At 54.0% G+C, this 25,384-nt stretch overlaps 12 protein-coding genes across 12 annotated transcripts; 5 read left to right on the top strand and 7 right to left on the bottom strand.

Moving 5' to 3' along the window:
* Nucleotides 1-207: 207 nt before the first annotated feature.
* Nucleotides 208-1,598, bottom strand: AB675_9074 (Cyclin CCL1; the record flags this gene model as incomplete). Its single annotated transcript, XM_018149578.1, has 2 exons — nucleotides 208-1,119; nucleotides 1,305-1,598. 2 exons carry the CDS (start codon nucleotides 1,596-1,598, stop codon nucleotides 208-210), a joined length of 1,206 nt encoding a protein of 401 aa, XP_018001488.1.
* Nucleotides 1,599-1,973: 375 nt separating this feature from the next.
* On the bottom strand, nucleotides 1,974-2,748 carry AB675_9073 (Ubiquitin-conjugating enzyme E2 1; the record flags this gene model as incomplete). The annotated part of the gene is made up of 2 exons (XM_018149577.1): nucleotides 1,974-2,444; nucleotides 2,494-2,748. The coding sequence occupies 2 exons, from the start codon at nucleotides 2,746-2,748 to the stop codon at nucleotides 1,974-1,976; spliced, it is 726 nt and encodes a 241-aa protein (XP_018001545.1).
* A 2,653-nt stretch (nucleotides 2,749-5,401) lies between these two features.
* AB675_9071 (Sphingosine N-acyltransferase lag1) lies at nucleotides 5,402-6,922 on the bottom strand (the record flags this gene model as incomplete). Its single annotated transcript, XM_018149576.1, has 1 exon — nucleotides 5,402-6,922. The coding sequence occupies one exon, from the start codon at nucleotides 6,920-6,922 to the stop codon at nucleotides 5,402-5,404; it is 1,521 nt and encodes a 506-aa protein (XP_018001638.1).
* A 1,041-nt stretch (nucleotides 6,923-7,963) lies between these two features.
* Nucleotides 7,964-9,202, bottom strand: AB675_9070 (Serine-threonine kinase receptor-associated protein; the record flags this gene model as incomplete). The annotated part of the gene is made up of 6 exons (XM_018149575.1): nucleotides 7,964-8,100; nucleotides 8,145-8,755; nucleotides 8,803-8,898; nucleotides 8,942-8,981; nucleotides 9,027-9,143; nucleotides 9,193-9,202. 6 exons carry the CDS (start codon nucleotides 9,200-9,202, stop codon nucleotides 7,964-7,966), a joined length of 1,011 nt encoding a protein of 336 aa, XP_018001692.1.
* Nucleotides 9,203-10,027: 825 nt separating this feature from the next.
* On the top strand, nucleotides 10,028-10,780 carry AB675_9069 (uncharacterized protein; the record flags this gene model as incomplete). Its single annotated transcript, XM_018149573.1, has 1 exon — nucleotides 10,028-10,780. The coding sequence occupies one exon, from the start codon at nucleotides 10,028-10,030 to the stop codon at nucleotides 10,778-10,780; it is 753 nt and encodes a 250-aa protein (XP_018001498.1).
* A 531-nt stretch (nucleotides 10,781-11,311) lies between these two features.
* On the top strand, nucleotides 11,312-13,980 carry AB675_9068 (uncharacterized protein; the record flags this gene model as incomplete). The annotated part of the gene is made up of 2 exons (XM_018149572.1): nucleotides 11,312-11,999; nucleotides 12,170-13,980. The coding sequence occupies 2 exons, from the start codon at nucleotides 11,312-11,314 to the stop codon at nucleotides 13,978-13,980; spliced, it is 2,499 nt and encodes an 832-aa protein (XP_018001657.1).
* Nucleotides 13,981-14,240: 260 nt separating this feature from the next.
* AB675_9067 (putative hydrolase) lies at nucleotides 14,241-16,073 on the bottom strand (the record flags this gene model as incomplete). The annotated part of the gene is made up of 1 exon (XM_018149571.1): nucleotides 14,241-16,073. The coding sequence occupies one exon, from the start codon at nucleotides 16,071-16,073 to the stop codon at nucleotides 14,241-14,243; it is 1,833 nt and encodes a 610-aa protein (XP_018001334.1).
* Nucleotides 16,074-16,410: 337 nt separating this feature from the next.
* Nucleotides 16,411-17,484, bottom strand: AB675_9066 (Protein O-glucosyltransferase 1; the record flags this gene model as incomplete). Its single annotated transcript, XM_018149570.1, has 2 exons — nucleotides 16,411-17,314; nucleotides 17,432-17,484. The coding sequence occupies 2 exons, from the start codon at nucleotides 17,482-17,484 to the stop codon at nucleotides 16,411-16,413; spliced, it is 957 nt and encodes a 318-aa protein (XP_018001506.1).
* A 1,403-nt stretch (nucleotides 17,485-18,887) lies between these two features.
* Nucleotides 18,888-19,424, top strand: AB675_9065 (uncharacterized protein; the record flags this gene model as incomplete). The annotated part of the gene is made up of 1 exon (XM_018149569.1): nucleotides 18,888-19,424. The coding sequence occupies one exon, from the start codon at nucleotides 18,888-18,890 to the stop codon at nucleotides 19,422-19,424; it is 537 nt and encodes a 178-aa protein (XP_018001652.1).
* A 1,157-nt stretch (nucleotides 19,425-20,581) lies between these two features.
* Nucleotides 20,582-22,406, top strand: AB675_9064 (Carboxypeptidase cpdS; the record flags this gene model as incomplete). Its single annotated transcript, XM_018149568.1, has 5 exons — nucleotides 20,582-20,774; nucleotides 20,823-21,058; nucleotides 21,111-21,173; nucleotides 21,226-21,389; nucleotides 21,440-22,406. The coding sequence occupies 5 exons, from the start codon at nucleotides 20,582-20,584 to the stop codon at nucleotides 22,404-22,406; spliced, it is 1,623 nt and encodes a 540-aa protein (XP_018001390.1).
* A 506-nt stretch (nucleotides 22,407-22,912) lies between these two features.
* Nucleotides 22,913-24,202, bottom strand: AB675_9063 (uncharacterized protein; the record flags this gene model as incomplete). Its single annotated transcript, XM_018149567.1, has 2 exons — nucleotides 22,913-22,993; nucleotides 23,042-24,202. The coding sequence occupies 2 exons, from the start codon at nucleotides 24,200-24,202 to the stop codon at nucleotides 22,913-22,915; spliced, it is 1,242 nt and encodes a 413-aa protein (XP_018001554.1).
* Nucleotides 24,203-24,760: 558 nt separating this feature from the next.
* Nucleotides 24,761-25,243, top strand: AB675_9062 (uncharacterized protein; the record flags this gene model as incomplete). The annotated part of the gene is made up of 1 exon (XM_018149566.1): nucleotides 24,761-25,243. The coding sequence occupies one exon, from the start codon at nucleotides 24,761-24,763 to the stop codon at nucleotides 25,241-25,243; it is 483 nt and encodes a 160-aa protein (XP_018001708.1).
* Nucleotides 25,244-25,384: the final 141 nt, after the last annotated feature.

Here is a 25,384-nt window from a genome sequence, read left to right as displayed (position 1 = left end):
CTTTTAGCGTAGGCGTTGGTGGACTGCATCGGTGAAGGAAACAGGTGGCGTTATTGGTCGTTGTGACCATAGTCCTCTCATCGCAGAGCCATCAGGCGAGCATACTCCAATCAATATGACCACTTCCATACTTCCATCGTGACTATTACTTCGTTGTGACTTCTACGGTCGTCTCGTAGTGTTCTCACTGCCATCCAGAGCAACCCATCATGCCCCATTCGCCCCCTTCCCGCCCACCTCCCTCAAATCCCCACCAAAGACATCCGCATCCCTCTTCACCATCTCCTGCTCCAGCTTACGCTTCTTCGCCTTCTCCTCCCGCTCACTCTCACTCCCTTCTCGCTTCTCCGCCATCTTGGTTCTCGCCACTGCCACAATATCCGCCTTCTCTGGATCTTGACACTTCATCAGCTTCTTGCCGATGCGCCCGAGCTCCTTACGCTCCTTCTTGTCATCTTCCGGCGACTTCCACGACTTGAGCATTTCCGCACATTGCTGGATCGTGTGCAGAATCTTTTGCTTCATCGCGTCGGCTTGTTGTGGCGTGAGGCTGTTGGGTGTGGTAGCAGACTTCGACTCCATAGCGTCCGCGCCCTCTACGCTACCATTGTTACCAGCTGAGCTCGAGAACACATCCCCTAACTTAGCCTCCAAGTACATCTCCGCCAACTCCTGATCCACAGCCCACAACGCCCCCAACCAGATCTGGCTCGGCGTATACAAAAAGTACACGTCCGTCATCTGCGCCTCCCTCCTCAACAACCCTTTCGCATGCCTTACCGCCTCCAGGGCCCTCTTCTCATCCACCTCCTCGCCCCGACCCCCTGACAACCTCCCCTCCTCAATCATTTCCCTAATCTCAACCCATCCGCCATCTAGCCCCATGAATGGATGCCGCACATCCAGCGTGAACTGCAAACCCTGTAACACCAAGAACTCCGGGGCTTTGAGGTCGTCGACCGTGATGCCGTTAAGGTTCTCGATGAAATTGATGGGTTTTATGAAAAAGTGGGAGGACTTTGTGGCGATGAAGAGCGTGCATGCCGTAATGGATTTGGGGTGGTAGGTCATGGGGCTGTTGGTGAGGTAGAAGCGGCGGAGGTACTGCATTGCTGTGGCCTAGGTTGGTGAGGGAGGTGGTTAGCAATGGAAGACTTTTGTTTATGTAGGGTGTATGGATGCTGTGAGGTCCATCTGCGTGCGATTGTAGAGTGTATCCGGTAATAGTACTCGTAGCAGAAGTGACTGAACAGACCGGCGTGCGGAAGAACCGCAGCCAAATAACGACGGTGAATGATACTCACAATCAACCCCTTCGGCAGCCTCAACGCCGTCCCCATCTCCTCGATCTTCCCACATCCCCAATTCACAATCGTCAGCTCCTCCTCCACCGTCAGCGTCTCCATATCCGCATCTGCAGTCGCCTCATCGCCGTTCTCCTTGGCACTTGTGGTCGATGCCCTCGCCCGCTGAAACGCCGCGCGCACCTTCGCGGCAGCATACTCGTTGGTCTCCTTGCGCTGCTCTGCGAGTTGGGCGGGCGTGAAGGACCATTTCCGGTATTGGGTTGAGGAGCGGTAGAGCTCGTCTTCGATCATTGTGGTGAGAGGGTGATAATTGGGCTAAGTGCGGATGTAGCACTGGCATGTGAATTGATCCTGTGGATTCAGGTCGTGGGGTTTAGTACATCAAGGCGCGGCACATGACTTTCAAGTTGCATGTCGATCCACCAGGAAGTGTTCTGCTACGAATGTCATTTAGAAGTCGAAATTACTATCTAAAGAGGTTGGTAACATCTGTGAAGGAAGCCAAAAGTGAAGCATTCCCGCGTGCAATAGGCCACTTCTGCAGGCCGATTTGGGTTTTATACCTACACACTGGCTACCTACTAGGCACTGTCACAAGGGACCTCTGATTTGGAGGTCATTCATCATGCGTGTGACTTCGGCAGCATCCCATGCTGTGACGATATGCTATGAGTCTCCAAGCAATCGAGATGTGATGTCCTCCGAACGCTCTTCCTCAAGCTCGTAGTCGTTCCCTTCATTCCGGTCAAGGCCAAAATGGTCGAAGGCTTCCACGACTCGATCGCGGTCGAAGCCCATTTGCACAAATCGATCTACAAGGGCTCTGCTGTATCCGCCATAGCCCTCATTTGGGTCAGCCTCCACTGACAGGCTGCCTGAATCGCCTTGAGCATTTGCAGAAGATCCGCCATTCTGATTGCCGAGCAGCGATGCGGGTGATCCGGCGTATTTAACCGCCCATCGCCTGGCCTCCAAATCAAACGCCTTGGGGTCTGTCATCATCTGTCTGGCAACCTGAGCGTCTTGAGGATCTTTTGGTTCTGGTGAGGCGAGCAGCGACTGAATCGAGATGAGTGCAGTCTTCATCGTTAGAACTGGTGACCATCTGGACTTCAGCGTATCGAGGCAGATAGCGCCCTGTCTCGAATCAGAACATGGACATCAGTCAGTATTTGTAGACACTTACCGTCTGACTTGAGATGTTGGGATGCCATATTCGTGTCACCATCCTCATTACAGGTGGCTTGAAGGGATAATCATTGGGCAGTGTGATATCGACCTCGAATTTTCCGCCCTCGTATGGTGAGCCTGGAGGGCCCTTGAATCTTCCTGTCAACGTGGAGACCTTGTCGCCGCGTGACTCTAACTCAATCTCACTTTCCGGGTCATCGGCGAGGTCTTTCAATTCCTTGGTGACTCTCCTCCCCAAGATGAACGCCATGATGTACGGATTGGAGTTGGAGTGGGCGCCTCCCGTTGCAGGCGCACTCGATGGTGTCTCGTCTGTTGTTCGAGGTACTAGCCAGGCAGCGCTAAGGCTGTGCCATACGCAGGTGAAGTCTTCGCAGACCAGGGCCAGTGAGACAGTCGGCAGAGTGAGTACACGACCAGAGTGGGCGTATCGTTACCGCAAATACGTCTGTAACGAGTGATAGTATACAGAATATTTCGGACAAGTATGAGAGAGTATGAGTGAGGTGCTACTGATTAGAGAACATTCGCAACGTAGAGGAACAAGTAAGTAAGAGGCATGAGGTATCTTCTTGCCTCATTTCCAGATTCCGCTGGCAGGTGGGGTTTCGCGCCTGGAACTGCCTGCAGTGCCGCCCCGAAGCGGCAGGAACCAGTAGCATTTCAGAACACGATACTGCCCTACCTGCGACTTGAACATGATATGCCTGCGAACCGCCAGGTGTGGTCCACAACGAAGGAAGGTGCTCGAGCGTTCGAGGTTGCAATTGCTTCAATTCACGAATGAAGCCACACGCGTAGAAGAGCACGAGAGCACTCAAGCCCGTTCGTCAACAAGGCTGATCGACAGCCTCGTCAGGCGCGAGTCGTGTATCGTCACCTTCCGTTCGCCTTGAATAATCAATCTATCACAATCTATCCATCCAACTCCTCCCTTTCCCATATCAGCCTTCTGCCCGTGCATCTATCACTCTCGCTACTGTCAGAGACTAGTTCGCTTCATCGTCCAGTCAGGTAAATGGTAAGCATACGCATGTAGGCTCCTCCGCGGGATGTTGTTGACACAGCCCAGGGAAACCAGCAATCTAATCTCGGCGGAGGTCCGCCGGGACAAGGTGGCAACAATGAGAAAGACAAGAAGGTATGGACGAGCAGATCGCTTCATAAACGGCATCTCTGACCTCTGGAACAGAAAGACAAGCCCAAGTATGAACCGCCACCACAGCCAACAACCCGAATCGGTCGCAAGAAGAGAAAGCAAGCAGGCCCAAATGCGGCCGCGAAGCTTCCACCCATATATCCTACCGCCCGATGCAAGCTGCGATATCTTCGGATGCAGAGAGTACATGATCACCTGCTGTTAGAAGAGGAGTATGTCGAAAACCAGGAGCGGATGCGGAAGGCAAAAGCTGCACAGACACAAGCACCTCAGAGTGTCAATGAAGCCGAGCAGGTCGACCGCAATGCCGACGAGCGCGGACGCATAGACGACATGCGCGGAAGTCCTATGGGTGTTGGCAATCTGGAGGAGCTGATCGATGACGATCACGCCATCGTCTCATCCGCAACAGGCCCCGAATACTACGTTTCGATCATGTCATTCGTCGACAAGGACCTGCTCGAGCCCGGCGCATCTATACTTCTGCATCACAAGTCTGTGGCTGTCGTTGGAGTCTTGACCGATGATGCCGATCCTCTTGTCTCCGTCATGAAGCTCGACAAGGCGCCCACCGAGTCCTACGCCGACATTGGAGGTCTGGAACAGCAGATACAAGAAGTCCGAGAAGCCGTCGAACTGCCCCTACTACATCCCGAATTGTACGAAGAGATGGGTATCAAACCACCGAAAGGTGTCATCCTTTACGGCGCTCCTGGTACGGGCAAAACTCTCCTCGCCAAAGCCGTTGCCAACCAGACCTCCGCCACTTTCCTCCGCATAGTCGGCTCCGAACTCATTCAGAAATACCTTGGCGACGGTCCTCGCCTCGTACGCCAGCTTTTCCAAGTTGCTGCAGAAAATGCTCCAGCTATTGTCTTCATCGACGAAATCGATGCCATCGGCACGAAACGATACGAATCCACCTCCGGCGGTGAACGCGAAATCCAGCGCACGATGCTGGAGCTCCTCAACCAACTTGACGGCTTCGATGATCGTGGCGACGTGAAAGTCATTATGGCAACGAACAAGATCGAAACACTAGATCCTGCACTCATCCGGCCGGGACGTATCGACCGCAAGATCTTGTTCGAGAATCCAGATCAGAACACCAAGAAGAAGATTTTCACGCTACACACATCCAAGATGAGCTTGAACGAGGATGTTGATCTGGACGAGTTCATCGCGCAAAAGGATGACTTGTCTGGTGCCGACATCAAGGCGATCTGTTCTGAGGCGGGCCTGAGAGCGCTGCGCGAGCGGAGAATGAGGGTCAACATGGCCGATTTCAGGAGTGCGAAGGAGAACGTCATGAAGACGAAGAATGAGGGTGAGCCGGAGGGCTTGTATTTGTAATCTTGCAGGGCATTGGGACGACCGGCAGCGGCGATCGCGAATGGTGACAACGAGGAGTCCTGCAGCTCAGTTCTATTTGACATTCGAAGATGTCTTTTCATAGAAGTTATACAGCCGTAGGAAGGGCCGCGTTAGTGGGAACGAAGCTTAGATCGAGCTGGATGACAAGAATATACTTTGGTCTCATTCATGTCATCTGGTCGCCCATGAGATCCGAAGGCATGTGAGAGTAAAGATATGGGTATCATTCGTTCCGACGTGCGGTGTACTTTTGTTCTTGCCAATTGTGGCCTCGAGAGGAATAGGTGTGGGTAAGGCTCGCTGTTCGTTCGCTTCGTTGTGTACTCCAATTCAACAAAAGCTGCAGCTTTCGCTCCAGCAGACAAAAGCATCATTCCGATGGCTTGTCGCAACCAATGCGCCCCAACAGCTCCTTCCTGTCCGAGCCCGCTAGCAAGTTCACACTGCTTGAGTGGCCGCCGCCACCGTCTTTCTTCCTCCGAGTAGACGACGTCCGCCCAGAGCCCGTAAAATGCTGATCCGTGCTAAGAACGTCCTTCTCGATAAACGACCCATCGGTTGTAGTAGGCAAGCCCTGCTTCTCCGTAGGCAGCGCCTCGAGTTGCGCGGTCGTGATATCGCCTTCCTCCTCTTCTTCAGTGTCGTCTTCGTCATCTGAGCGTGTGTCCTCCGCCCCTTGTCCGGAGAGTACTTTGTAAGCGACCCTCACAATCTGCATAAACCACAACTCAATCAATACATGCAACATCAACAACAGGCCCAAGAACGTCCACTTCAAGTTATCGTTCCAACATACCAGGCCCGCGGGGTCTTTGAATGGCTGCACCAGGTGCTCCCAATCGTTCGGCACGGGCATCGGGCCTTGTAAGTTCGTGATGTCGCCTCTATAGCACCCGTATCGGATCTCCTGCGGGATATGCGCGTAGATACTCCAGCAGACCATGAGGTAGACGATGTGCCTCGTGACGAACCACACGGCGATGAAGAGGCCAAAAGCCACGTCGCAGAGGAGTTGGAAGCCGAGGTATTTGAGAACTTTTGCGCCGGAGAGGAGGACGTCGCTAGGGTCCATGATAACCAGAAACAAATGGCCCACGCGTGATTGGTGGTACCCGTAGCTCGCGAAGATGAGCGTGCAGGTCACCAGGTGGTGCGTGAACATCTGCCAGTGGTCTTTCCTCCGCTCTTCGATGTTGACGACCACGATCTGCTGTAGCCAGAATGCGAATTCGACTAAATAGTACCATTTGTGTAGTCCGTCCATTTCTCGAATGGGCCAGTCCCGCCATAGCGCCCGCAGGTCGAGCCAGTAGTCGGAGCGGACCAGCAAGCGCATGCCGAAGCACCACAGCGTGCCGTAGCAGAGCGCCATCCATGCTTGTTCGGCGAAGCGGATCTGGGCTTTCTTCTTGTGGATGCCCATGTGGCGGGCGAGGGGCGTGAGGAGGTAGTCCATGGTGATGACGCGGGCGCCGGTGCAGACGATGATCCAGTAGAAGACGAACCAGATGTCGTCCCAGCCGAGGGCGTAGAGGGACGTGGTGGGGTTGTAGTAGCTGATGCGGAAGAATTTGCGTGTGTGGTGTTGGGCGGAGGGGAAGGTGAAGTGGGTGGTGAAGAGGAGGGAGAGGAGCGTCAGAGAGATGCCTGTGGATGAGGTGTCAGTATGATCGTTGTGGGTGGTGTAGGACGGTGGGATGTTTTGGATGGACTCACTGATCTGGTGGTCTACTATCCATGAGCAGATTGCAGCGATAGTGCTCTTTTGCTTCCCTCGCGTTCGCCATCGAGGGAACGCAATCTTCTGCGGCGGTCCGTCATGGGGTCTGTGTTCTTTCGAACCGTTGAGCAGCTGTTGTTTCTCGTGGTCTGGTATCGCTGGGGAAGGCATGGCTGGAGTGGACTGAAGGGATAGAGGCGCAGCCCGAAGTCGACAAGTTGTGAGATGACGCTGTAATGACTCTATGATTTACGACTGCTGAAAATCGTTGACTGACTGCGACCTGCGCCAAATGAAACTCGTAACAATGTAGAGTGGGATTCTGCTGTGGTAGTGGATGGACTAGCGAGTGAGGAGGTGATTGCAGATAGAGGCGGGCATGGGGAGCCCTCTGCAAGAACTAGGCAAGCAATGCAGACATCTATCCAGGTTGAAGATCGCAACACGGTCCGCAAGCAGGTACACGATGCAGTTCTATTGAAGCAGTGCTGGCAAACAAAAAGCGAGCGGGGTGGTAGATGGTGCGATTTTTTGATGTCCTCTACAAAGTTCACAAGTTGCGGTCAAGTGTCGCAGATGCCAAGCGAGCATGCAGGGTCGAGCCCCCATCGATTTGCGCCCAACATGACTGGTCCTCTCCTGAGACGGGCGTCAAGCTACTGCAAGAGCACCTGTTTGTGTCCAGGATATGCGGGCATGACCGCCCCGGCTCCAGCTCTCTCTGGGTCGGCCCACATGATCACATCTTCCAAAAGTCCTAGGCCTGAGACACGTCTAGAGCGTCCTGAAAGCCACCTAGCCACCTGGACATAATCAATTTTCACCACAACGCAGCGTTCTGATACTGCGCAGCATTGCCGCGCTTTTTGAGGCGAGTGGCTATGAGTTGCTCTGCTCGCTGACGACAATTCGTACTTGCCTCTGCGGTCATTCCGCCGTTGAGGCTGGCGAGCTGTCACGTGGCGCGACATTTTCGTCCGTTCCTCAAGACCTGTTGAGAATGTGCGCAAGCCTTAGAAGGTGGCTCACGGCCGCCGTCTTAGCAGTGGCACCATCGAAGTCCCTCGATGTTGTTCGCCGGACACATCAACTCGAGGATTCGTGCTAAGACCAGGGCCTTGTAGACAGCGTAGTGCTGAAGGTCTAGCAATGCGCATTTGTGGGCGACTCTGGCAATCTGTACGGGCGCAAATGGTCTCAGATGGTATGCTATCAGTGCCAAAGTCCGTACTGAGAGCTGCATGCTTTCCACAGTTTGATGGTCCCATCTTCGCTGCCAGTGGCGAAGATGTTGCCGTCCGGGGAGAACGACGTCGTCCAGATCGGACCGTGGTGCCCCTTAAGAGTGTCTAGACAATTAGTGATGCTCGCTTGGCGGTATGAGGGAACTCACCCAGTAGTGTCTGAGGTTCAAGGTCCCACACCCGGACCCACGTATCGTTCTTGCCACCAGTGACGAAACGGCCGCTGAGCGGGTGTATGCCAACGCTCGCAATGTCATGATCGAAGTCAGCCTTCTTGAGCAGGCGTCCAGGGTCGTTCGCATCGAAAAAGTATGCGGACTGCCCAGCAGCTACACTCAGTATGCCGGGCTCGGGATCATCAGCTCTGTTCGTACTCAATTCGCAGGATAAGATGTCCTTGTCTGTCTTGAATGTTTTGATGGCATTCGATACGCGCAAGTCGTACCATCTGATGGTCTTGTCGTCAGCAGCTGTGGTGACAATATTATAGTCGACGTTCCAGACTATTGATTTGATACTGGCAGTGTGATCTCCAGCACCAATTTCGATGGCATCCGATAGTGTCTCCGGTACGACGATGCCGTCACTGCTAGTGGTCCGTGGGCTGGAACGAGCAAGATCCCAAATTCGAAGCTTTTTCTCCTGCCCACCAGTGGCAACAGCCTGAGGGCTGCGTTGAATGGGAAAAGCAACGGCTTTTACGATGTGCTGGTGAGTGAGTATATTGAGACATTCGCCTGTCTGCGTATCCCACACTCGACTGCCTTACGTTAACAACGATTTGAGAAGTCCTAAAGCACCACTCACGAGGTGAAATCTGCTGATCCAGTAGCGGCTAACGAAGCATCTGGTGACAGTTTGGCGGACCAACATGCGCCCTTATGACCGATGAATGTCCCGATCCTGGCTGGTTAGTCGAGTGAGTGCTTGCAGTTGTCCAACTCACCAGTCGCCGGTCACACCATCTCGTAGTTGAGGATTGTTGTCTGTGCTTTTGTTAGTGCCGAACGTGAAATGCGGAAGCTGCTTACCCTTTGCTGCTGAGATAAGATAATACTGCTCGTCCTCGACACTGGAGGAGAAATGCAGATGGGTGATTGGTCGCGAATGACCGTGACAGGTCAGGGGCACTGACTTGAGGAATTCTCCTGCTCAAGTCAGGACACGATTCGGCAACCTGAATGACGCAGCGTTTACCTGAAGCCATCTGAATGGTGTGCGATGGTTTTCCTGGGAGCTATCCAACTTCTAGACAGCCAGACAGCGAGTGTTGACGATCACGAGTGGGATGAATGAAGGTGGTGAGTGAGTGCAGTCGTTAAGCCTCATGTGATAAATATGCGGAACGATACTGGAAGCGCCGAAATGCAAGTCTTGTGAGCATTACTAAATTATGCCGTCTCGTCGTCCCGCCGTTTTGATTCTGCTAGTCGTCAATTCCAGTGCCCATTCACTGTGGTCGAGCGGAGCGGTAACCGTGGCTTCAACACGCCTCGAATTTGGGCCATTTCTTGACTCCACACCTGCCAAGCCCATGGGATTCGAGGCTTCTTTGTCAATTCTAGCACGACCTACTCGTCAGTCACCTACCGATCACCTCATCGAATACTTGCTGATACTCATTGTCCACGAGGAGGACTTTGCTATAGTTAATGCGATGAAGCAATCAGATCGGGTCGAAATGATGGCTCGATCGTGTAGCTATCGAACGGATACACTCACTACATTGGAGGCTTGACCCATGAAGACGACAGAAGAGCAGGTGACTAGCTATCAAGTGCCAATGTCATATGGCAAACGGCAATTCCACATTACCAGGGAAACGATGTTGTTGATTCAGTCTTCGAATGTTTGCTTGAATTCTACTGCTACTCGGATGACTGAGCAAGAAGGCTTGTGCCCACCGCCAACCCAGCCCTAGCTTTCGCCACAAGCTAACGTCGAGACGTGCTGCTACTGACTCTACAGCTTCGACGGCTTTTATCGAAGTCCAACGGCGGACACTCAGCGGTTGCCTCGGCCCTTTGTCATCATGCCGCTTAAGCGTGTGAGAACAGCCATATCCAAGCTCAACAGTCTTTTCGTGTCGCACGAGCAGAGAAGCGATGAAGGCAGACCTCAAGAAGACACCCGCTACGCCCCAGCCAAAGAGTCCAACGTTGCTCACAGACCAGTCCGGCAGCCGTCATCATTTCAGACTCTCCAGGCCAGATATCAAGCATCGAGTTACAGCTTGGCAGACACCCAATTCACCCAAGACGAAAAGATATTCGGCCGCGATTATGGTACAACCTTGATTCTTCCACGATCCCGTCTCATCCCTCGGTCTAAGAGCCTACACTACCTCAAAGCCGGACGTATCGTCTCGAATGATAGCCAAACCACTATCGTTCCTCACACTCTGTCACTGAGTCCTCCGCATGATGCTACGAAGCGACCAGATTGGCGAACATATGCCTGGAGATTTAGACGAGCTGGCAACTTCTACACTCACACTCTCGACACTGATCATCTCCGAGACCGCCTCTTCTTCCAGCCTACTCTCATGTCAGCAGACACTTCTCTGGCCGCAGGAGTCTATCAAGCACATCAGGAAGTTCGCGCAATGCAACTCGAGATCGACGTTCTTCAGCAAGCCATTTCCAGTGAGGAGATACACCTTGAACACTTGAGAGAGAGATTGGACCTAGCCCGAGTCAGATATTCCCAGCTACAGGCTGGGAGTCAAGCCATGGACACTGCACTGCTTGAGATCGACCAAAGCTCCGCAATTGTCCCGGTATAGGGAGGAGAATGGCAAGAGGCCATTCCAGTTGATCACATGTGAGTCCATGATACCCCCCCAATACGGAGAAACATTGCCGAGCCTTTCTAACGAGCATGTGCAGTCCAACAAAGCAGCTTCATGTCTGCTGTCACACATCGGTCAGCACACGCTACATGGCTGGAGGACGAGACTGCTCGCGCTGTCTACCCACCACAGGTAGAAGCAATACATCATCCTATTGTCCGGCTTTTCTTTATTGAGTGCTTTGTTTGTCGGGTGCATTGTCCTCTCGTTGGCTGTGGCTCGCGATTCCATCTATCAGCCGGTCTCGCTCAATGGACTCGTGTAACGAACAATCGACCTCGAAACATTCTCACACAATGACCGTGGCTACACTCGATGCTTCAAGGTCTATGTAGGATCGTCGCAGTTTGACCTGGTCCTCTATCCCCCACTTCGTCGAGTCCAAGCTGTGTTTCATGCCTGCAGCATCTCCATAACCTGATTCCAACAAAGCAAACAAAGACGAATCACCAGGCTGAACACAGAATGCTCACCAAGCTAGGCATGAGGGCGAAGGCTCGCCTGGGTCGCGACAGTAGAAGTCCTCGGCCTCAGAACAGCAGTCCGTACGCGTCTCTCCTCGATGTGCTGAAGCCCGCTTCGCTCCCACGCAGAGTCCTGAACAAGTTAACGAAGCTGACGAGAAGAGCTAGGAACGAAGACCCCGAAGCCGAAGTCGAGATCGAAGTGCAAGATCAAGCGCACGTCCAGATTCCGGAACAAGTCGTTGCCGAGTCGGTCGTGGAGGGTTGCGAGTCTTCGAATTGCAGTCCAACAAAGCAGCCCCAGAGTGATCTCATTGAGGCTGCTGCAGAGCCGTCACTTAAGCGCCTCTCGCCTGCCAGCTCTCTGCTAACATCAAATGAAGGCATGCTTTGGCTTGCATTTCAACAGTCGACCGAGCACTCAGGCAATGCACTATCACCGATCACTGTCTCCGCGGATGATCGTGCTGATCCAGCCCCAGATTGGCGAGAACCTGGTCACATACCTGCAGAGCATTCAGACCGAATGACTGTGCACTCCAGTTCATCGAGCTGGGAGACTTTCACAAACAGCAGCACATCACCAGGGCGTGAAACACCCGCCAAGAGTGAAGCTGCCGCGGTGACAAGTGATGAAGCAAGGGCCTATATCATGGTAATGATGCACCTTGGCAACCAGAACGACCTCCGTCCGCAACTTCTTCTTCAACCTCGTCGCCTCGCGCAGACGTCACCGACACTTCGTCCCTGAAGAGTGGACATCCTAAGTCATTGCAGGACTCGCCGATTCTGAGGCCGCGTCTGCGGAGGGTCGACGCACGGCTTCCACCGCGTGGGACAGTGGCTGCTGATATTCCAGGCTCGTCGATCGATACCTCTTCACCTTCCAGCGACCTATCTACAGTTGTGCCTGCACGAACGCCTCGTTCTCCAGAACTGCAGAGGCTATTCACGATAGGCGCGATTTCGTTTGAGGAGGCAGTCGTCAACATTCGTGCTGCAACTGCAAACGCACTGCTCAGCCAGAGTCTCGTACCGGCCATGGGGAGAGAGACATCGACGGAAGCCTTCGATGAGCGTCCACCACCGCTGGTGATGCCGAGAAGACGCGGCATGGAATCTGAACAGACTCCAACTGATGCTGTCCTTGTTTCCGGCAATGCACTAATTACTCCAACTGGTGCAGACGCGGCACAACCACAAGCGTTGAACGTGAATAGACATCGTAACTGGGACTCTCTATCAACGACTGTCTCAGAACTCCATCCGATCTGGGCAAACCATGGCTTACAGCAACCTCAAGCACTGGCTCAGGTCCCTGCTTCGACAGCATCTCAAGCTTCAGCACCAGCACAGCCAGCAGAATTGCCCGGATCTGAGCAGACCGCAGCGCCACAATCTACTCGCACGAAGATTCCAGTTCAAGAACGAAGATGGGCCGACATGTCCAGCAATATCTCGGTCCTCAGTCCTGGCTTCCCTAAGCGAGGTCTTCCTCAACACCAAGAGTCACCCACTCCGGCTGGCCGTAACCGTCAAGAGGTTCCGCTTCCTTCCACCTTAGGAACAGAGTCAACCTCAACGCGAGGCCGTGTGCTACACGTGAACCGTCGTGGAGGACTTGGTACTGCACGTGGTCATCATACCCGTGGCGACTCCAACGCTACTGCCAACAATGCATTCTTCAATGACACTCGAGCTCAGCGGCCGGACTCGCATCCAGGTCCAGTACATCTTGGTCATGATACAGGAGTTCAGGTGCCAATCGAGCAAGCATCTCGGATCCGACCTCATCCGTTTCGCCGCGCAGTCCACCGGCCCTCCAGCACTCCTCAGGACGTTGCCCACTCTACCTTTCCAAACGGCCTCGCCAATATTCAGCCCCCACCCCTTCCATGGCGACGTCCAAATCCTCCAGGCTATTGGAATCCACCGTCCTTCAACGTCGCCTTTCATGATACGACTCGAGACCGTGCACGCAACATCACACCCGATCGTCACAGTTACTCTTCGGTAGGCTCCTCCCCACTCAGCAACCACTTCGTCGATGCAACGACCCCCTTCGAGCCCCGCCCACCGAGCCCACCTCTCCCCACAAACGTCGTGGAGAATCTCGAAGCACGTGTGCAAGACTTCCGAGGGTTTTTCGAAGGGCTCCAGCAGCAGAGAGATGCGCTGAGGACTCGCGAGCAGGAGATTGCGGCTGAGAAAGCGGCGATGGAGACGGAGTTGAGGGAGTTGGATGTGGCGATTGCGAGGGAGGATCGCCGACAGGTGGCGCTGTACGAGGAGTGTATGGCGGAGGGTGTCAATGCTGATGCGTTGATTGCTAGGGCGGAGCGGGAGGTGCTGGATGTGGAGGAGGAGGCCGAGGGCGGGAACGGTGACACGGGCGAGGCCGGTGGTGGCCAGCGTGGAAACCGAGATGAGGACGACGCCGAGCTTGGAGATGACGTTCTTGCAGCCGATCGGGAGTTCAACAGCGAGCTTGAAGTTCGCAGTCAGAGTTCCGGGATGGGAGCGACTGAAGGATTCATGAACTTGAATGTGCATCGTTGGCTTGAGGCGCGTTCCACGAGTGTCGCCGTGGCTGACGGGGAGGTGCTGGAGTCCCCTGCCGTTAGGGAGGCCACGCGTCTGCTTCGAGTGTCCTCTGTACATGAAAACTAAGGGCATGCATGATGCGGGCTTGGCTATACAACGCATGCGAGGACAACTTGAGGATAGATCTACCAATTAACAGCCGCTCGCCTCATGTATAGATGACTACAGGACAGCGACGGGCCGCAGATGCGTGATGCGGGCGCTAAGAAATACAGACTGAAAACCTATCCGAAACTCCTAACGTATAATTGACCCGCCTTTCCCTAAACACGGTCGTCAATCTCTTTGAAGGCTTGATCAGACGGACGCTTCACGCAGTAACAATGTCACCCTCCAATCTTCCGATCCCAAGGCTTCCAATCAACCTCGCAAACCTTCCCCTGATCCGGCAGCTCCCCATCATTGTAGAACCTCCTCTCCGCCTCCCACACACATCGACTGGGCTGATTCGGCCCACTACAATGCCCTGGCGAGTTCAGCGTCAAGACCCTGCTCCCCTCATGCGTCACACTGTTGCTCCTCGCATTCTTTAGCGGCGTCACCGGATCAGCCGTATTCCCGATGAACAGCAGCGGCCTTGCCCATCCATTCGCACGAGCACCGTTGTCATAGTCAGCAAGCTTGCTGCCGAAAGGGCCAGTGAAGCGATTCCGCTCGGCAGGCCGAAGGGACGAGGGCCAGTGCCGGCAGGGAAGCGTGATTTGAGCCCATGTCGGGCCGATGAGGGCGGATTGATTGACGAGGTGGTCGAGGTAGGATGAGAAGTCGGATTTGGTTTCGGAGGTTAGAGGGTCTCCGTCGCCGCAGAGGATGGAGACAGCGGCTTCGAGCTCGTGCGGGTAGGATGGTGGGTAGGGGTCTGTGCGGTTGAGGAAGCGCGGGTCTGGGCTGGAGTCTTCCTTGTGATGGACGTTGTCGGTATCTGGAGGCGGGTCGGATGGGTCTGGAGGGGTGAGGTTGAGGAAAGGCAACGGATCGCCGGAGAGCAGAGAGGCGATGTTGGTTGCTAGACGTGGCCAACTGTGCCATGGGTTGTAGGCATAGGGGTGCATGGTAAATTCAAGGTTGAAGTAGGTGAGGACGTGGATTCTGCCCTCTTGGTCGATATATGGGACTGGGTCTTGTCGGATGCTTTCGTACAGATCGATCACCTTTGCATGCATGTTCAGAGCGGATTGGAACTGCTGGCTATGTAAAGCACATGCTGTGCCAGCATCGAAGCACCACTCGAAGAATGTTCGCCAGACAAGGTTGTTGTCGTTCAAATTCGTGCTCCATCCGGTTGCAGCGTAGTCCACCGGGTCGACATTGCCATCGAGTATCATGCGGCCGATTCGTTCTGGGAACATGCTTGCAAAGGTGTTGCCAAGATAAGTGCCATACGAAAAGCCCCAGTAGTTCAGGAGAGGCGGCGACGAGCTTCCAAGATTCTTCTGGATAGATTCCGTTCCTACAGACGCGGCCTGATTGCGCTCTTCGGCCATCGCATCAATGATCCGGACCATGTCTCGAGCCACGAGAGCCGTGCTAGAGAATTGCTTTATGTTATCGCCATTTGGATAGACGCCATGCGTAGCGTTTTCACACAACAATCCGAAGCCTTGCGCAAGCGCCCACTTGATGTCCAGTGATGACCTAACACCAGGGCTGCCGGCGAGTTCATTCAGCTCATTGTAGCGATCACGAGCTTCGTCATTATCAAAGCACGCCGGAGTTGGCGTGGTCCGGTGGACGGCTCTCGGATCGAAGCTCACGATCTCGAAGTGCTTGTCTCCATCGGCGATGTTTTGGATGGCATGCCCATTCCATCGGATGTCATCGGTGCCGGAACCGGACGGACCTCCAGGATTGAGGATGATTGAGCCGCCGAATGAGGGTTCTGAATTGCCCACTTTGGCGGATAGCTTCACGAGAGCAAGATGCACCTCATTCTCGTTGCTGCTGTTTGTCCAGTCCAGTGGGACCGTCAGTCGAGCACATTGATATTCCTCATAGCATTTGTGCCATCGAAGATCCTTCGATGCGGTGATGCTGCTCCAGTCATAGTCGGACTTGGAGTGCTCTGAGAGTTGATGCAGACGTCTTCGTGGCGGGGCTACCGCATGGACGATGTACTGAAGGGAGACGAACACAAATGCATAAGTGAACAGTGCCCACATCGTCGCACCTCACACCGCGAACATCTGCAAGAGCAGCACCAGCGAGGGAATGCGTCTTTATCTACTATCAGATGATCTCTGACGGAGAAAGGCGCTAGTCGACCACCAACCGCCGGCGCCTTACCGGCGGGCAATGCCCAGCACAACGGCCTCTACTCAGCAACCTGTACCACACGGAATCAAGGAACGATAGTCGATGTAAGGTTACAGGAGCTCTTGCGTGAGCCAACGCTCAGAATGACCGACTCGCCGGGGTTGACGTCTACTGGTGTCTATACTGAGTGTCAGGTCGAGCCGACCACGGCAGCGCGAGCCGAGAATATGCCAAGCCAAGCCGTTAGTAGGGATCCCATTCCATCTTTCGTTCCAGAAAGAACGACTCGATTGGGAGGCCACGCCAGACCTTTGTTCCGTTCTTCTCGTCATGAAACCGTGGCTCATGACTGACACTAGCCCAACCATGTATCAGCTTCCTCCAATAACACGTCTCTGCTGATTGGGTCAGGTAACGTTCTCGGAAGGTCTTGACATTGCTGTCCGCTATCCTTCGAGCCTCCTCATCGTTCTCTTGAAGCTGTAGTACTTTGACGTGGAGGTCCTCAAGATCTCGCTGCACAAGAACATAGTTCTGTTGCGGACCAGAATGATGCATCAGATGGTGGTGGTGTTGAATCCATTCCAGGGAATGTGCGATGATGACTGATCGACAACTTTGCAAGTATTTGAGACGACCTGAGTAGGAGACACCTTCCGTATGCATGAGATACTTGTACTGACAATGCTCTGGCATCGTCTTTAGATCGTTCGCCATCGAGTCTGGATCGCGCCAGGTCAAAGTTTTCACGTCAGCCCATGTCGTCTGTTGCTCTGTAACAGCAACCAGCCGTTCACGAATGCTCAGTCCTAGGGTTGCACCGCGCCAGAACAATTTCTGAACCTTGCTGGTCCAGTCGTACAATGCAGTCTCTTCGTCGGAGATGATCTTGCTTTGCACCTCATTCCAACTACCCACCTTTGTCTCAGGCCAGGAGAAGAATCCGAAGTCTGGCATGAGCCACAGGTGTTTATCCTCAGCGCGCCGAGCAAGAGCCCAGATGGGTGCTGGATCACCCACAACATCATCAACGTTAAACGCAAATTCGATGTTCGGAAGACGTTCGGGTGCTGAGATGATGCTTCGGTAGATGGCGTGTAGTATGGCGTACTCTCGCGAATAGATACCACCAGTCTTGGAAATAATACTGTGCACGATCTGGTTAGCCGAAACTCTGACCGAGTTTTGCTGTTGTGCGTAGACTTGCATCGGACGGGATCAGATGACTGTATTCTTGACAAGGTCGTCCTTTCAGGAAACTTACTAGAGATTCTGGTCATATATCATGGCGCGCACAAAGCCGTTCTTGGCTGCCATTTTGTCAAGCTTTGCTTCGTCAATTTGAGAGTTCTTCCACACGAGAACAGCTCGATCGACCTCGACGAAGAGGCCGGGAAAAGCACGGTCGCACTGGCTGGACGTCAACTGGAGATTATTTGCATCCGCTGGATAGCTCCATCGTCGAAATGAGCCACTGAAAAGACTATCGTTCGGCAGGCGCTCCGAGTGCAAAAGTATTCTGGGATCGCCAGACGTCCAGAACCAAAGGAGTAGGACCGAACACAGAGAAATTCCAAGGACGGCGATCTTTCCGCGGCCGGCGAATGGCTTGCCTGTCATGTCGTCCGAATGACGGGGCGCACTCTGGTGAGGCACAGCATGAGCACGCGGAGCTTCCAACATCAGTACAATTGCGGGAGATTTTCCGACGATGAATCGCGACGCCCGACTTTATGTCACAGACAGAAGCAGAAGAATTGAAGGACGAGTAGTCGACTTACGGTGGTACCTAGTCGAACATGCACAGCATTGGTTTGGGATACATATAGTCCTGTCGCGCTTACCGGCTGCCGTAACACGCTCTATGATAAGGCGCGAGCATCGAATGGAAGTGCTGACAACAATATTGGGAACATGTCGCGAACGATTTATGAAAGATCAAGAAGCCCTGCGCCCGAGATTAGGTGAACAATTGCTGTGATTCCGCAACAGACGAGTGAGGCATTCTGTGCAAGCCCCTTTCAAGGCATTGATAGCCAACCTGGAATGTAGCCTCGAGGCAAGGGCTGCCTGCTGTGGGCACCGTGGTTCGGGCCACGACTCCATGCAGTTATCCATGATTTTCCGGCATGGCAGTCAGATCCAGCTTCCGGATGCGTCGCGATATGGCCCAGACAAGCCTACCACGATGTGAGACGATTGGCCGTACCTTGGTAGATATCGGAGTCTCGACGAAGCAACAAAGATGATACAGCTGACGTTTTTTGTAAGTTACGAGGCGCGTCGCGCTTAACGGTAGGCCTCGTCGGGCTAAATCCACCTAAATCCGAGACGCGTTAAATGGCATCCACGACTCAGCATCGATTCTTGTCTTCCCTTGGACAGCCGGAGATTAAGCACAAGGTCGAATACCCGCCTTGAGCGATGGCTTCTCAACAGCGAAGGTTGCAGCGTCGTCTATCGGCCACTTTCAATATGCGACATTCAGGCAACAGCTAGGCAACATGCAGCTGGCGGCTTCGGAGTGGTTGGGCTGTTGCAGTCGCTCGTTGGCGTGCCTCGCTCTCGGATTGCTGCGATTCCCTGATCCCAGTGCACTCAGATATGAGCTTCTCGAGCTATTAGCTTCCCAGACATCCACTGCTCAATTACCTTGCACTCATTATATATCTGACCAGGAAGAAGCCAGCGAAGAGACCACTAACCCAACACAAAGCGCGATGCCGTCCCCATCCACGTCTTCGCGGCGGTCCGCCGAGACTCTTGCACCAACTTACCCACCAAAAGCACCATCTCCGCTGTTTACTGGCCGCTGCTTTTGCGCCCTCACCACATTCGCCGTCACCGCCCTTCCTACCAGGAGCTACATTTGCCACTGCACAGACTGCCGACAATTCTCCGGCTCCTCCTTTCACCACATGGCCGTCTTTCCCGCCTCGTCAGTCACTATCACAACTCTCCAATCGTCTCCCAAACTCTTCCCTGCCATCGCTGGCCTCTCCATCGGCTCGTCAATCACCGCATTCGGCGAACCGGGTCATGGAACCCGCCAGTTCTGCACAAAATGCGGGAGTTCGCTGTTCATGACGGTACCGGATAGCATAGAGGAGATGAGGGGGAGTGTGATCATTGGGGTGGGCAGTATAGATGGAAGTGAGAGTGACGAGAGGTTGCGGCCAAGGTATGAGGGCTTTTGTAAGCGGAGAGAGGCGTGGATGAGAGAGGTGGAGGGGGCGGTGGAGAGTGAGGAATGGTGAGACGTGCGCGAGGATAGGTAACTCGGGCGGAAGGTGTGGGAAGGTTGGGGTCGCAGAGGCTTCCGCCGCGAATTTGGAAGGACACCTACCTACTTGGACAGTTCGATTGCTGAGAGTGATTTGGCTGTTTGACATTAGTGGTGGGCAGAGCAAGTAGCGCCACAGCATCAATAGGAAGGACAATGCGAAGCTACCTCGGTACTAGTTCCATGCCGCAGTACAAGAGACCCGACGGAACCCTTCCTACGTGCTCCCGCTGGCGGCGATTGTCACGATATGAGCTTATGAAAACCAAGCTCTCTTCCCGTCTATCGTACAGGCATCATTGCGAGCATCTGTACGAGCACGCGAGCTTGCCGTCTACCTGCCTCTTCTGGTCTGGGGCGCCAATCAAGCTTCCCCACAACGGTAGGGTTGCAGGGGTGGCGATGTGGCGTTCTGCTCGCGATCTTTCCTTGCCTTTGCCCTCCGTTTACCATAATCTATCGGGAATGTTTGTCGCGTCTTCAGCCATGACGTGCGGAAGTACTCTTGTTGCAGCGCGCGCTCGACCATGAATCTCAGAAGCTGTCGACTCACTACGTTAGTCGATACCTGGTCAGTGATCGCTATACTTACGTAGTATGGAGGCGAATCACCGATAAGGAATACCACCCAATCGGACGTCACCAATACGAAGGTACGTCCTGCTTCTCGAAAACGCTTGAACCCCACGCAAGCTCGCCAACCTTTCCATCATTCATGCTTCTTTCGTTAAGGTATTTCTCTCATGGGCTAGCATCGAGCCGTCAAGCTTCAGCAAGTGTGCTGAAAAGGTAGCCTAAGGCCTCTCGATGTCACCTTAGACTCTCACTTTTCAATGAATCCCTAACCATATCGCTGAAGTCATGGCTTTCCGCGTCAAGGTTGGATCCACCAACATGGTCATCGAGCCAGATCGCAACACTCAACTGGCTCCGTGCCTGCATTTGTGGGTTGCACTTGCCACGAGCGCTTGGTAGCTCTTGCATAGACTTCGAATGGAAGGTAGGTACGCGAGCGAGCTATGAGGTAGGTGCGGTCATGGCCGACAAAGAGCTCTGATAAAAAGTTCGGCTGCTCGCAACGCGTCTGTGCGAACTGCAATCCCGCTTATTCTTATTGCGACAACGAACGACATGAAGCTCTCTTGGACCCTATCGCTTCTGGCGGCCATCGGACTCGTGGCAGCAGGCCGAAGCCCACAACATGTTGGCTCAGCAGGCAAAAAGCTCGCACAGAAACCGCGGTCTGTGCCTCGTCAACCTCTTCCAGCAGGTCCAAAGATAGAGAAGAGAGCGACGTCCAAGTATGCTACGGCGGAGACCGAGAGTGAGTGCCTGCCAATGCAGTGGTGATGGCTCGAGCTGACACAGTCAGAATACGTCGTCAATGGCACGGCAGGCGCGATCCCAAGCGTCGACTTTGACATTGGCGAGTCCTATGCTGGTTTGATGCCAATCTCGGACGAGAAGAATGCTTCGGAGCTATATTTCTGGTTCTTCCCATCAGAAAATCCGGCCGCTGAGAAAGAGATCCTCATCTGGCTGAACGGCGGTCCTGGCTGCTCGTCACTGGAAGGCTTCCTGCAAGAGAACGGCCCTTTCCTGTGGCAGGTAAGACCTTCCTGCACTCCTACAGCCCACAGCTACTGACCGCATTCCTAAGTACGGGACCTACAAGCCAGTCCCAAATCCGTGGACATGGGTCAATCTGACGAACATGGTCTGGGTATGATCTACCATTAGCACTTTCAACTTACCTGTTTCTAACCCACTTCCAGGTTGAACAGCCCGTCGGTACCGGCTTCTCGCAAGGCGAACCAACAGCGACATCCGAGACCGATGTCGCCGACCAATTCCTCGGCTTCTTCAAGAACTTCGTCGATACCTTCGCCATGCAGAACTACACCGTCTACATCGCGGGCGAGTCGTATGCCGGTTACTAGTAAGAGTTCTGGACTGTCCCGTTACATACAGCTTACTGACCACTTACAGTGTTCCCTATATCGCCAATGCTATGATCGAGAGCAACGACACCACCTACTACAACTTCAGCAGCTTGCTCATCTATGACCCGAGTCTGTCATATGACGTGGTACAGCAGTCAATCCCGACCGTACCGTTGGTCGACTTCTGGGGTCCCTTGTTCAACCTAAACGCGTCATTCGTGGAATACCTTCACACAACGGCCGACGAGTGTGGGTACACTCAGTTCCTAGAAGAGGCTTTGGTCTACCCACCAAAAGGCATTTTGCCATCTCCACCCAACGTAGCGAATGACAACGACACGTGCGATCTCTTCGACGCTGTATTCAACGCTGTCCTCCTCGTCAATCCTTGTTTCGACATCTACCAGGTGGCCACGACCTGCCCAGTTCTATGGGATGTGCTCGGGTTCCCAGGCAGTTTCGAATACCTGCCCGAAGGCACAGACATCTACTTCAACATCACCGCAGTTCAGGAGGCGATTAACGCCCCAGTCCAAGAATGGATGGAATGCACCTCGATCGACGTCTTCGTCAACGGCACAGACAACTCACCACCTTCGGCCCTGAGCGTCCTCCCCGGTGTCATCGAAGCCGCAGACCGTGTCGTAATCGGCCACGGCTTACTCGACATGATCCTCATCTGGAACGGAACTCTTGTGGCAGTCCAGAACATGACATGGAACGGCGCCCAAGGCTTCTCTACCGCGCCAAGCGAGTGGGACGATTTCTACGTGCCGTACCATGAGAACAATTATGATGACCCGACAGCCGCGGGCACGCTCGCTGGAGCAGGTGTGATGGGTCAGACACATACTGAAAGAGGTCTGACGCTGGTGACGATCGACTTGAGTGGACATATGGTTCCGCAGTATGCGCCGAGTGCTGCGTATAGGCACGTGGAGTATCTGTTGGGCAGGATTCCGAGCTTGAGTACGGTCGGGCCGTTTACGACGATGGAGGATAGTAGTTACTAGGTCGATCTGAGTGGTCAATAATGTAGGTAATGAGATGACGATATGAATATGAGAGCAAAGCTGCCTGTCCTTTCTGAAGCGTACCGCACAAAAACGAGGCCCATGTCACGGGGACGCTCGTCCCACCAGGCAGCAGTAGGTACTGGTACCGAGGTATGACAACCACGAGTTCTTCTGGATGGCAAGTCTCAATGTGACGGAAGAGAAGAGGACGAAGTCGTGAGGACGAGCACTACTTATACCATTCGAAGAATAGCACGGGTCCGAGGCTGACCGGGACAGTCACTTCACTGACTCGGCCAACAGGTATGCACTGGTCTCTAGATCACTGTGACTCAGCTGCGGCCTTGTGTACGCTTCAACGTATCAGTGATGTCTGACTTTCGCGCCTCTTGTACGTCACTTGCAATCTGACTGCAGGGCCGGAATGAGGATGACCTTTGACCGTACTAGATAGGTTCAGCTTAACGCGGGACAACAAAGGCCAAGTATGGATCACATCTTGTCTATGGGCCGTCTTTCGACACCTCGACAGGGTTCTTTTGCAAGCTCTCATACAGCTGCAAAACGCTCCCAATCAGGAAAGCCTAGTGAATGGTCAGCTTCATCCTACGCAAGAGCACTCAATGACTTACGAAACTGCCCCAGAAAGTCGAGCAACTAGCCTGGTACTGTGCCCCCGTACTTCCCGCCGCGAACCCCAGCGCACCACACAACGTAAACCCAACCCCACCAATCAAGTTCCAAAACGCAATATGCCAGCCCAACACCCCAAAACTCGGAGTATACCAATTCTTCTGCGTCTCCAACATATACAGCGTCCCAGAAACAATAAAGCCCGACCCGCCAACAACCTGCGGCGCCCAGTATATACCATCCGTCAAGCCCTGCGACATATGGTCGATAATGCCTGGTAAAGCTGTAACGCCGGCAATGCTGAAGATCGTGGCGCCGCAGAACTGGGAGAAGCTCGCGAGGAAGCCCAGCTCGTGGAAGTAGTGAGTCTTGAGGGCGCTTCCGGTTGGCCACCATTGCCATGTCTTGCCTTCTCTCATATCGGCGTGCTTAGAGCTTTGCCCGACCAGGTTGGCGCGATTCGGATGGTGATGCGTGCAATGCTTCGTGGATGGGACTAGTTGGGAAGCACTTCCTTTGGTGTCAGCCGCGTGATCACCGGCTAGATCCTCCACGGCCCACCCAAAACACCCAGCGCTGTTCTCATTGACAGCTTCGAACATAAGAAGGATACTGCCAATCTCGAAGAACAGGACTGCGCCGATGAATGCCGTGATCCCACCGCCATAGAGTACTTCGCCGCCGAATTCAGACGAGGGACGGATGAGCGGCAGGAAAGAGAAGAAGCCGTTGATGCACCAGACTATCGAGCCCCAAGTGAAGATGTAGGCGACAAGCCAGGAGATGTCCCAGACGGGGTAGTACGTGAACATTCGCTTAACAACTTTCAGGACTTCAGAGGGATGATTGGTCCGTCGCGGCAAAGTCAGTCCCGTACTGCTGGCGGATTGAGTAAGGACCAGTGGATGTCGCCCTTTCCTATTGTCTCGGGAGCGCCAGAGGAAGTGGACGCCATGATGCTCGGAGCCGCCCTGCTTCCCGACTTCAGCTTTACCATTGCTAGCAGCTGATTGCTGCGCGCCAGACAACCTGTATAACGCGCGTGTCGGGTTGAGGAAGGAAAATGGGCCTTGTATCTTTGAATGTTGTAGTTGTAAGTCAGCCGTCGTTTCCTGCTGGAAGGGTTCGCGACTCGGCGCGAAAGCTTGGTTACGCGCCATGTCTGGAGCTTGGCGGCTTCAATCTACGGCTACCATCATGCAGAGTGTTGCAGAGGAGGGTTCGAAGTTGTATAGATCAAAGAGCCCCGTCGACGGCTTGAGAACACCAAGGGCCGATTGATGTAGACCAGAGACTGCTGTTGACTTCTGCCGTGCAGTCGGACTGGACGAATATGGAATGCAGCCGCCGGATGACGTGTCGCTCTATCCAAGACCGGGTGACTAGAATTGTAGCTCAGACCGATTGACAAAAACTCGCAACGACTTATCTCGCGCCGGACGACAAGACGGCAGAACCTTTCACAGAGCCAATTGACTGTCACCCACGGGTTGCTTCACTGCAAGCGAGTTCGAGCACTACTAGACGCAGACATGATGGGTAACTACAGCAGTAGTACAGCATACTTACCTTCACAGCAGGGACAGTCTGGAGCACAACTGGGGCGTTGAGTCAGATCAGTCAATTCTACTCCTAAGAGCAGAATATAATCGTCGAACCTCACACAGAGCCTGTTGCCAACGACTTCTTTTGTGTCATCCCAGCCATTCCTCCGCAAGATGCCTGCAACAGAGAATCACTCGAACACCGTCACGGACGTCACGACCACCACCCAGTCCAGACCTCACCCATTGACTGACTCATCCACAACAACACGCACATTCCGCCACCCACCCTACACCTACCTCCACCTCACCCTCCTCCAACCTGAATCCAATGCACCACAACCACTAGACGCCCTCACAGCCCGCCAACACATCCACGCCGCCCTCACCGCCCATCTCGGCCTGCACGGCGCCGCTGTCAATGTCGATGTCCTCAGGACCGGTCCACCTGCTACCAAGGCCTGGCCTCCTTCCCCTGCTGCCGCCAATAATGATGGCGACTCGAACGCGGACAGCAGCGAAGACACCGACTGCTGGATCAGGGTTCCCTCACAGGACGAGAATGTAGTTGTTGGAGCGCTTGCGACATGGACTGGGAGGAATGGGGTGCGGTGGGTCGTTAGGGGGAGGGGGAGTTGGCTGGGTGGGCTGCGCTGATGAATGGAGGGAAGCACAGGAATGCTGGGTACGGAGAGGTATATCGGGGCTGCAGTGTCGAAAGTCAAGCGTCAGACTTTGATTGCTGTAGGCCAAATAGGGAGGCCGTAGATTTTACAGATGTCTGTCGTGGGCCGGTCC

This window comes from Cyphellophora attinorum (genome assembly GCF_001299255.1).
Source record: "Cyphellophora attinorum strain CBS 131958 chromosome Unknown Contig9, whole genome shotgun sequence".
Taxonomy (NCBI): domain Eukaryota; kingdom Fungi; phylum Ascomycota; class Eurotiomycetes; order Chaetothyriales; family Cyphellophoraceae; genus Cyphellophora; species Cyphellophora attinorum.
Note: the sequence above shows the minus strand (reverse complement) of the source record. Positions and strands in the feature narration are given on the sequence as shown.